Genomic DNA, 10,897 nt, shown 5'->3' on the forward strand with positions numbered 1-10,897 from the left:
CTGCTGTAGTGTAGACTATCTGCAGTAGTATAGACTAGCTGTAGTAGTGTAGACTAGCTGCTGAAATTATAGGGAAATGTATGAACACAATACTCAATTTTGAAAATGTCCTAGAAATGTGGGATCATAGAGTTTCTGACAGATTTCTCCCGACCTTTTGGTGAACATAGGGCTGTGGAAACATATACCCAGGGCCTAATTTTCTACAATTTCTGAAGAAAAAAAAAGATTCTTAGAAATGTGGGAACATAGGGCCGTAGGAACGTCCCCTGAGAGACCTGGGTTCAAATCTCACTGTGATACATCCACCATTATGCCCTGAACAAAATGGGTTACCTAGTTTCTCCAGAGATGTGACCTCTGATATATAACAATTGTAAGTCACTTTGGATAAAAGCGTAAGCGAAATAAGTAAAATGTAAAATATATTTATGTACAATTTCGGTGCACTTTTGAAGTGTGTTTTGCATCTGGTATTTCCTCTGAACTCTGACTTGACTAATGCTTATTATCGCAAAGCTCTGGTAGCTCTGATTAAATGGAGATACTTTTACCTGACAGAAACAAATATACAGGTCTTGACTTTCTAGATTATTTCCATACATATGTATTTCCTGTTTTCCTACATACATAGCATGATTACTTTCATTAAAACATCAACTCTTGAAAGGTAGTTGTGATGGGACAATATGACTTGATATGATGGCAAGCCCTGCTGGTTTGTTGTTTGGGCATTATGTGGGCATGGATGCATCAGTCAAGCACTGTTGTGGTGTTAAAAAATATAATAAAAATAAATATAAAAAATATATATAAAAAAAAGAAAAGAAAACTGTTAAACTACATTCACACTTGCAGGCTTTGTTTATTTATCACGTGTAAACTGGCAAACTGCAAAGTCAGGAGCAGGAGATGTTGGGACACGTGACTCTAAACGTGTGAAACTTCCAATAATTTTAAAGAACAACGGCAACGTTTGAGTGGGAGGGGTTACGTTAGAAAGCGCGAAACAGCGCAGAGAGATCGTTACTGACACATTTGTGAGCCAGAGAGACAGTTTGGAAGAGAGCGATTTTTATGTGCAACGCGTTGTGCCATATTCAGGATGCAAAAGATACCATTGACAGTCTACACGTAAACAAGAACTACAAGGTACGTAAGCCCGAAATATAAACTGTATAACGGTAACTAACGTTAACATTAACTTACCAACTCAAGCATGGTAACTTTAGTTAGCATAAATGTTAGCTTGTTAATCATTTACCATCTTTGACTTTACTCCAGCTTTGCAAACGTGCTAATTCTATAACTTGTGTTGTGACCTGAACCTCGACGTTGACGTTAAACAGTGCCAACGTTATGAGTGAAGTGTTGGCTCACTAACGTTGTATAATGTAACGTTAGGTTGAGATAATGTTAACTGTTTTACCTATTTAACTAACGTTACTTACACACAATAGTTTCCAATATATTTTTAATTTTTATGTTGGCAGATTTCTCAATTAAGATTGCCTATGCACTCAAATACTGTTTTATCTGTCTCTCAACAGATTTTGCTGACCTCAAAGTAATCTGAAGAGGTGAGTGTTTTGCCATGACCAACGATTACACTTGTCACAGGTGTGGTGTTTCTGTGAAAACCTTAAAAGGTTATGTTCAACATCAAGAGCTACACAGAAATGAGGCTCATTACCAGTATGCATGTTGCATAGCAGGTTGCAAGTCTCACTTTAGAAATTATAATGCATTTAAATGCCATGTTTACCGTTGTCATAAGCAGGCATCTTCTGTGTCACAGTGTGAGACTTTGCAGGGACCATTTAAATGTGAACTTACTCACTGTAAGAAAGAGTTGATTGATCTGAAAGATCTTTTGTGTCACCTGAAATCTCATGCTTCAAAAAGAGAGGAGGTGCAATGCCCATTCAAAAACTGTGATAAGACTTTTTCAGTGAAATCGTCTTTAACGTCCCACCTATCTAGAAAGCACAAACATTCCACAGCTCTTCATGTCTCTGGTGCATACTGTCTTCCTTCAGCTCCTAGTGAGCCTCAGTTTTCTGTTGTTGAAAGCCAGTCAGATGAAGGGGCAGTTGATGATGGGCCTGGTGAGGTTACACTGGATCCTGCACAAATGAAGAGCTTATACATGATAAATCTATGCATGTTTTACATGAAGTTGCAGGCAAAGCACCTCATCCCCTCCTCTACAATACAGTTGATTGTAGAAGAAATTAATAGTCTCAGTGGTGTTTGCCAGCAGCACACAAAGAATCAACTTAAAGTATCTCTTCATGCAAAAACTAAACTAACTGAGACAGAAATTGAAGATGTTTTGACGACCCTAGATGACATAGATATGCATTCATCATGTAGCTCTGCACTTTCTACAGAGTACAAGAGAAAACAGTATTTTGAGGAGAATTTTGCCTATGTGCATCCACAGACAGTTTTTTTGGGGTTTGATGAAAACAGAAAAGAGCGAAATGCTCAGTACATTCCCATAAAAGATACATTAACAGCTATGTTAAAAGATCCTGCTGTGTGGGAAGAATGTTCTACAACTGGTAATGAGAGTGCACCTCATATTTTTAACGATGTGTGTGATGGATCTGTATTCAAGTCCAATCCTCTGTTTTCAGAGTCAGGTCTCACTTTAAAGGTGATACTGTATCAAGATGCTTTCGAGGTGGTTAATCCCATTGGCTCTGCAAAGAAAAAACACAAGATGCTTGGGGTCTACTTCACTCTTGCAAACTTTGATCATTTTCATCGATCCACCGTTGATAACATGCAGCTTTTGCTCTTGTGTCGAGAGGCTGATTTCAAGCATTTTGGCCATGAGAAAGTGTTCTCTCCATTTTTATCAGATCTCAGAGAACTGGAGACAAATTGTCTGAATATACATGGAAACACTGTGAAAGCAACACTCTATTGCATTGCTGGGGATAACTTGGGTTCACATAATATCGGTGGCTTCACAGAAAACTTCAGTACATCGCGCTATTTCTGCCGGTATTGTCACATTACCAGAGATAAGCTAGACGACTTTGAACACAATGCATCCATCCGCACAGTACAAGACTACAATGACACTATACAAGAGCTGCACAATGATGATGTAAGGGAAGTCAGAGGTTTGAAATTTGACTCTATCTTTAACTCTCTGGCATTTTTCCATGTCTGCCAGCCAGGCCTCCCACCCTGTATTGGCCATGATTTGTTTGAGGGTGTTGTGGCATACGACCTTGCCATTTACATCAACTATATTGTCAAGGTGAAGAAATTCTTCACATATTCCCAACTTGATCGTAGGATTAGGCAGTTTGGCTATCAGGGATCTGATAGTAATTCTACACCCTCAGAAGTTTCTGAAAAGGGTGTAAAACTAGGTGGCCAGGCGGCAGAAAACTGGTCTTTGCTGAGACTTCTCCCTCTTATAATCGGGGATAAGATCACAGATACAGAGAATCCAGTATGGCAGCTGACTGTCCAACTGAAAGAGGTAGTGGAATTCATTTCTGCCCCTAAAATATCAGCACCACAGATTGCTCTGCTCAATGTTCAGATACGTGACTATCTAGAGGCAAGGAAAGAAATGTTTCCTGCGCACAAATTGAAACCTAAGCACCATTACCTCACTCACTACCCTGCACTGATACTGAAATTTGGCCCTCTCATGCGGTTGTGGACAATGAGGTTCGAAAGCAAGCATTCATACTTCAAAAGATGTGTGCGAAGAACACAACATTTCAAAAACGTATGTCAAACACTTGCCAGAAACCACCAGCTACTACAAGCCTACTTGCATTCAGGCTCTTTTTTTGCACCTTCATTGGTGGTGAAGAACTCCACTCCTTTCCATGCTGAACTGTACAGCAATGCAGTGCGCACTGCTGTAGGAGAAACTTTGGTCAATGAAACCAATGTTGTGGCAAGTACAGAGGTACAGTGGAAAGGCACTCTTTCTTTGTCTGAGCAATGGCGAGTCAACCGAATTCGGACAAATTCAGCTTATACTGGTGAAGGAGGAGAAGCATGTGTACTTTATTGTTACACCTCATAATGTGTCATATTTAGCGGAGTTTGGACTTTATGAAGTGAAAGAGGCAAGGCAGACCATGAAGTGTATGAAAGGAGAGCTCCAACTGGATTATTATCCATTGCCTGAGTACAAGCTTTTTGGGACAAGAGTCATTTCACTGAAACACAGCGTTGTTGATACAGAGTAAAGAAAACTATCAATGTGTCTCTTCTCTCCTGTATAGTTATGGATAGACAGAGTGCTCTTTCCTTACCTCAACACTCCCAAATCTAAGGGAACTTGACCCTTTGCTCGAGGCTCTTCAAGAATTAGGAGTTGACAACCTTGAAGACTTGAACTACATTCAAGAGAGTGACCTTCTTCATGTCCTGAAGCCAGTGGAAGCAAGGAAACTTATTTCCCATTTTAAAACCACAAGTATGTGTTTGTACATTACTTAATGCAACTTTTAATATTAAGAACATTAGATATATGCTAATATATATGATATATGCTTTTTCTGGTGTTCTTATTATCTCCAAATAAAGGTTTATGTTGTTACTCTGGCAAAAAAATTAAACAAGACATAACTCCACTATTGTGTGTCCTTTAAGGCCAAAGAGATGCGTTGGACAGTCTTCCCAGCAACCAACAGTCCTGTGACAGTCCTCATACACAGCCTGATGAGATGTTCCCTTCGGGTGAGTCCATGCCTATTGCACAGAATGTGACTTTTTTGGTCTTTGCACTTATCATTAGTCTTGTCTGAAGTCTGATTGTCTGAAGTTTCACTATTTGGCAAGTATGCATCTTCTCTACATATGGCCATTAACTATTCTAAAAATAAAAGGGCACCATGTCCGTGTTGCTCCACTACATAACTAAACAGAACATCATTTTGTGTAATTTACTGTGATTGGTTAAAAAACAAACTAAGCCCCCAAAAATTGGTATGAAATTGTTTGGCTTTGCAGTGCATGTTGTATTATATTTTCATCTGTAACCTTTCAGGTGGCTACAGCTCAGCAACTTCAAATTCACCAAGGTCAACATCTAGTTCAAGTATGGGTTGCACACCTCGTCGACCGTCTGACAACAGCTGGCATTTCAATTTTGAAATTCCATGGAAGAAGTTGCCATCTGAGCTCATCAGAAAATTAGAAGAAGGGAAGCGACCAACAAAGAGTGACAGACTTGAAATGATACGGCTGATTGTCAGTGAAATCTTAACAATATGCCCAACACCCGCGAAGAAACACCTCAGTGAGATCGCAAGAAAGATGGCAAAGGTGTATCCTGTGGCATTCACTGATGTCATTGAAGGTGAAATTGTGGGCAGTGGATATGACTCACTCACAAAACAGATGATCAGCAGGGTGGATAACTTGAGGAGAGGAAGCACTCCACTTTCCTTAAAAAGACAACTTATTAGCACCAGTGAAGGAGAGGATACCCCACCCAGGAAGAGAAGACTAGACACCTATGGATGCATTAAAGGGGTCATGACATGGTTTATTTTATTTTATTATTATGTTCCCTTAGGTGCAAATATAGTATTACTATAGTTTTTTTTACAAAAAACTTTTAAAATGTAGTGATTTATGACCCTTTCCCACCCTGTTTCTCATCCTCTGATTCAAACAGTCTGTTTTGGGGGTGTTTCCCCTTTAAGAGTTCAGTGTTAACGCCCACTGTTATGATTGGCTAACGTCAGTGCCAATGCATCAATTATTAACGCCCCCTGCCAGAACCTGTGCGGATTCGGCGCAACTGTTTAATAGCGGGTGATGCATGCGAAGCGATGGCTCTTGCAATGATAAAACCTTATTATGTTTGAGCCGGAATCAGAGGAAAATTAACGATCACCACAACAACGAAGACTGGATCCGCCCGTGTCCACATGGAAAGTGAAACTATTTTGAATTAATAAAAAAAAATTAACCCGAGACACTTGAAAACGGATTATTGTTACATAATTTTCCTATAGCTTAATTTGCTAACAGTTTAACATTATTTAACTAATTCCAATGAAATGATAGGGTGTACCACGGACAAAAATGCATGCACAGACAGGCCATCTTAGAAGATGCAGCATTGATAAAGGCAACATTTTTAATTTTCTATCACATGTAGGCATACTAGAAAGGCGACATATTTTCAAGATTCTCTTATACAAATGTGTTTATATTAGCCATGGTAAAAAGTAAGTTTGCGTCGTCGTTGTTGAGCCCAGAATATTCGGCACGGACTTATCTTTGAGCAACAGTTTTCTGGCAAAGCCAAGCATCATATTGGGATTTTTTCCTCAAAACAGTCATCCTTCAAATGTATAGAACAAACGCTTAAACTAACACTGCCGTGACTGGGACGTCCGCAAAAAATAAAGTGCATCCATTTTTCCCTGACGACTGGATCCTTCAGCGTATTTAAAAAGTAGTTTAAAGTTTTAAATACATTACTTACAGTTTGCGTCGTCGATGTTGAGCCAAGAATAGTCGGCACGGACTTATCTTTGAGCAACAGTTTTCTGGCAAAGCCAGGATCATTTTGGGATTTGTTCTCATGTGTAGAACAAACGCTTAAACTAACACTGCCGTGACTGAGACGTCCGCAAAAAATAAAGTGCATCCATTTTTCCCTGACGTCTGGATCTTTCGCAGCGTATTCAAAGATGTTGTTTGTCCACAGCCAGGAACAGCACATCTGCGGCATCGTAACTTCCCTGTACACAGACCCACTCGCTGTCCGTCGACTGAACACTTGTGAGGCGAGCGGCGCGCGGGCACGACGATGATACGAAATGAGCGTAGCTGCCTTGCGCTGAAAGCGTAGTTGTCTTGTGCGGGAGGCGGTCATATGCAAACGCTGGTATGTCACTTCGTACCGTGACGTCACTTCTTACCATGGATCCAGAACGAGCTGTATTTAGAGCTTGATTAAATAAATGATTTGTTTATAATGGGGAGGACGTCTTAAGCTATGAAACTTGCAGGACGTTTTAATGGTACAAAGACCTCTTATATACCAAAAGATCAAGGCAAATTTGGTTTCTCATGTCATGAACCCTTTAATTGGCAACCAATGCGTCCACCAACTGATGAAACACTGGAATCCCAGAAGCAAGCACAAGAACAGTTAAAGAAAATGTACAAAGAAAGATGCCGTGACATGAAAGGTATTGAGAAAATGATGAGGACCACCTTCTTCACTCAGAGAAAAGACATCATCAATGGAATTGAGACCTCTGATTTGATAAACGATTGGCCATATTTATTTGAAATAACTGGCATGAAGACTCATTTTAAAGAGCTTACAGGCATGGACATTGATAACAAAGCCATGGAAAACAAATATGCCAGGGTTATTTCATACCTCAAGGCCAGTGACAAGACAGGGAAGATGGAGACCATCTTCAGAGAAATGGAATCATCAAGCAAGAATGTTGCAGATGTCAGTGCTGCTGGGTTTCTTCAACTACTTGTTAGATATTTCAATGAGGAAGAAGACCAGATGTTCCATAAACTGGATCAAACAATCCTGCCCTCTGAAGTGAACTGTGCGGAACTTCCAAGTACGCCATGCATTGTTGTGTGTGGTAAGTTTGAATATTTAATTTTTCTGACATAGTTATGTTATTATATTATTATTATAATTTACTATTGGTTATTAAAGGTGTAGTTATTCTTTTTTGCCTTCTTCCTTTACATATGATGGCATGGATTATACACTGGTAGCAAAATTAATTTATGGGCATTTGCTCAAGCTACAGTCATGTGTTTTGGGGGATTGGGACTGAAGAGGGGGGGGGGATTGTTTCAGTTGGATACTTTTAAAAACTACAACAAACCCTATTTCCCCAAAAAAAGTACAGACAAATGATTTACAATAGTTTTACTGACCAGCATAATTGTATTTTTTTAATATATAAACAAAGTTGGAATTCCATGCCTGCAGCACACAAAACAAAAGTTGGGACGGATGCATGCTTAATTGTCTGTTTGCAGGCATGGTTTCTGCAACATTACCTACCCCAGATTTATCTGTAATGATAATATCGTATTGTTTGTCTGGTGATTTCCACCCCTACCAATTGTGTGATGGATGTTTTTTTTCATGTTTCGTGTGTTTTAGTTAAATATAATTTAACTTTACAAACTTATTGAATAATTACTGGACTTTATGGTCTTTGAGCACAGTTTGTCACAAAAATACTGATCCCCTGCCTGTCTTTTGTGTGTTTACAACAGGAAATTCTCCATTGGCAGCAGAGTACTTCATGCTTTCTGTGGACCAGACCATTGTGAATGGTCACATCAATGCCTTCACTGATGCTCTTGTATTGATGTTTGCCACTTACTACTGCCTGAACATATCTTACCCAGAAGCCCAAGGAGCAACATTGGAGTTCTTGCAGAGGTGAGAAAAAAGTCACATTTTTTTAAAAAGGTTTTATTGATTTTTGGTATAAAGATCACAGCACAGCGTCAGTGGAGTACATGTTCTTAGTAATAATACTCAAATGTCTCTGACATCAAAGTTTTCGGTGGTGACTCTGCATTTTGATTGGTATTCTGTCCATTTTTCGCATTTCTTCAGACGTCCATTTTAAATATCCAAACAGATATCGAATGACCAGAAAAAATAGTTACCCCTTTAAAATCGAATGCAATTTAATAAAAGGCCACTCTCCGATTGTGTAATGATGTGCATTTCTCTCTATAGGCGCGTTCAACACAGAGATGGCGATCGTCAACTTCCATCTTTGCAGAAAAGTTTTATTAATAAAAATCAACGGACACGCGTCACCGGATTACAAAGGCACTTCTTGCTTGTTGCACGCACACAGATATTATGTTGAATAATGGTGGGCTCGGGCTCATAATAACAGTTAATGCCGTCGGCCGGACTCAGACACAACGTGCACGGGTTGGGCTTGATTTTTATTTTTTTATTTTATTTTTGCTCGATCTGGCATTCAGTTTCTGAATGGTAGGCACAAGCCAACAGTTTGGTGACGCCATCTGAGCCCATCATGTCATAATTAAATACATGAGTATGCGTTAGTTAGAGGACGGATTGGTGCCGGTGCTTAATGCTTACCGTATTCCCCCAGCGAAGATTCCAGAATCAATCCGGAGTTGAATGGTTAGTAATGAACACTGTTGCTCAACATAACTCTGAGAAGTTAGTCTATGTTAAGCGCTGTCGCGTTTCCATTACAGATTCGCGCAAAACTTTTGTGGTTTTTTTCTAAATATCGGTAAACAACTATTGCGAAATGACGGCGTTTCCATTAACCGATGTTATGCGCTTAAGCGTATTTTTTTTCCTCTCGCGAGAAGTCATTCCAAAAATCATGGCAACGGACGTTGGTAGGTTTATATTTATCACAGCCACCAGACTAGACATTATATTATTATTATCTCCAGGTTCAGGTTGGTGTGTGTTGGTTTTTGTCCACCTCAGTGTGTGTGTGTGTGTGTGTGTGTGTCCACCTCCAGGTCCAGTTTGGTGTGTGTGTCAGTAAGTTTGAGTGTGTGTGTCAGTAAGTTTGAGTGTGTGTGTGTGTGTCCATCTCCAGGTTTGTGTGTGTGTGTGTGAGCAAAATTTGCAACAAGAAGTCTGTGGAGCAGTCATAGCATAGAAAATGTAGCAATAGCAATGTCTTTAAAGGGATAGTTCACCCAAAAATGAAAATTCTATCATCGTTTACTCACCCTCAAGTTGTTCCAAACCTGTATGAGTTTCTTTGTTCTGCTGAACACAAAGGAAGATATTTGGAAGAATGTTTGTAACCAAACAGATCTCGGTCCCCATTGACTACCATAGTATATATTTTTTCCTACTATGGAAGTCAATGGGGACCGAGATCTGTTTGATTCTGTCATTCTTCCAAATGTCTTCCTTTGTGTTCAGCAGAACAAAGAAACTCATACAGGTTTGGAACAACTTGAGGGTGAGTAAACGATGATAGAATTTTCATTTTTGGGTGAACTATCCCTTTAAGGTATCTGACACTAAGTGTTGGCAATGGAAATGTGTACTTGTCACTAAAAATATATGATATATTTATGATATATATATATATATATATATATATATATATATATGATATATTTAACTTAATCCCACCACCCCCCTCTTCCCCGGTCCCCAAACACCACACCACCGCAAATAGAATCTAATTCTGTGGGAAACACTGCGTACGTACAGTATGTTTTCCAATTTATTCCTGATTCGTCCTCATGTCAAGATATAAGGTATATTTTGCAGGAGTCCACATTTTATTACTAAACTTGTTTGATGTGTTTCACTTGACAGATGCCTTTTTAAGATTAACCCAGACAAGGGATCGAAAGTGGAGAAGACTTCTACCAAAAGGCAGCTGGCGGTCAGTCCGAAGGTTCTTTCCCTGATTACAAGAATATCAGACCATGAATGGAGGTAGTTAAAAAAAAAAAACACTTTTCAGAAGGGAGACTGTTACAATCATTAGTAAATATATCGCAAATGTCCCTAGTTCTTTCTCATGCAGTTTATGGTGTTCTCACTGTTGTATTCTTGAGTGTTCATGATAATGATAGTCTATCAGTAAAATGATAGGCTTCAGTACCTTCAGTTAAGTACCAGACAGACTTTTAAATTGTATTGCTTGTTTTTTTTTTTTTTCAAGTGTTTTTATTTCTGTGAATATTGGCTGAACCTGTATTGTAAACTTCTTGAACTTTCGCCTACAAGCAGCCAATTGTTGAACTGCTAGCAGTAGCTATGTCCTACGCTAGAGCAGCAACTGTTTTCATATTCTGATCTGTTTGTCAACAGAATAAAATAAATAAATGTTGAACAGTAGTTAGTGTGTTCTGGTTCTTATTG

The 10,897-nt window shown here is 39.2% G+C and overlaps 2 protein-coding genes and 1 long non-coding RNA gene across 3 annotated transcripts; all 3 read left to right on the plus strand.

Annotated features, from left to right (window-relative positions):
• The first annotated feature begins 1,055 nt into the window (after window positions 1–1,055).
• Window positions 1,056–4,293, plus strand: LOC307004471. The gene is made up of 3 exons (XR_013799036.1): window positions 1,056–1,152; window positions 1,551–1,580; window positions 4,269–4,293. It is a non-coding gene; the product is annotated as an uncharacterized lncRNA (long non-coding RNA).
• Window position 4,294: 1 nt separating this feature from the next.
• Window positions 4,295–5,578, plus strand: LOC307004014 (uncharacterized protein; the record flags this gene model as incomplete). The annotated part of the gene is made up of 4 exons (XM_079622955.1): window positions 4,295–4,462; window positions 4,639–4,725; window positions 5,036–5,523; window positions 5,567–5,578. Exons 2-4 carry the CDS (start codon window positions 4,713–4,715, stop codon window positions 5,576–5,578), a joined length of 513 nt encoding a protein of 170 aa, XP_079479081.1. The 5' UTR covers window positions 4,295–4,462; window positions 4,639–4,712.
• A 1,530-nt stretch (window positions 5,579–7,108) lies between these two features.
• LOC307004888 (uncharacterized protein) lies at window positions 7,109–10,513 on the plus strand. Its single transcript, XM_079624449.1, has 3 exons — window positions 7,109–7,619; window positions 8,272–8,440; window positions 10,346–10,513. Exons 1-3 carry the CDS (start codon window positions 7,169–7,171, stop codon window positions 10,470–10,472), a joined length of 747 nt encoding a protein of 248 aa, XP_079480575.1. The 5' UTR covers window positions 7,109–7,168; the 3' UTR covers window positions 10,473–10,513.
• The last annotated feature ends 384 nt before the right edge of the window (window positions 10,514–10,897 follow it).

Source organism: Phoxinus phoxinus, assembly GCF_949152265.1.
Source record: "Phoxinus phoxinus genome assembly, chromosome: 9".
In the NCBI taxonomy this organism is placed as follows: Eukaryota; Metazoa; Chordata; class Actinopteri; order Cypriniformes; family Leuciscidae; genus Phoxinus; species Phoxinus phoxinus.

What these genes read in the sequence shown, in the direction of transcription:
- LOC307004888 (XM_079624449.1), top strand. Translation starts at nt 7,169, where the DNA reads ATGTACAAAGAAAGATGCCGTGACATGAAAGGTATTGAGAAAATGATG. An exon ending in GCCATGCATTGTTGTGTGTG is followed by an intron (nt 7,620 to 8,271) that starts GTAAGTTTGAAT and finishes TGTTTACAACAG; the next exon opens with GAAATTCTCCATTGGCAGCA. An exon ending in ACATTGGAGTTCTTGCAGAG is followed by an intron (nt 8,441 to 10,345) that starts GTGAGAAAAAAG and finishes TTCACTTGACAG; the next exon opens with ATGCCTTTTTAAGATTAACC.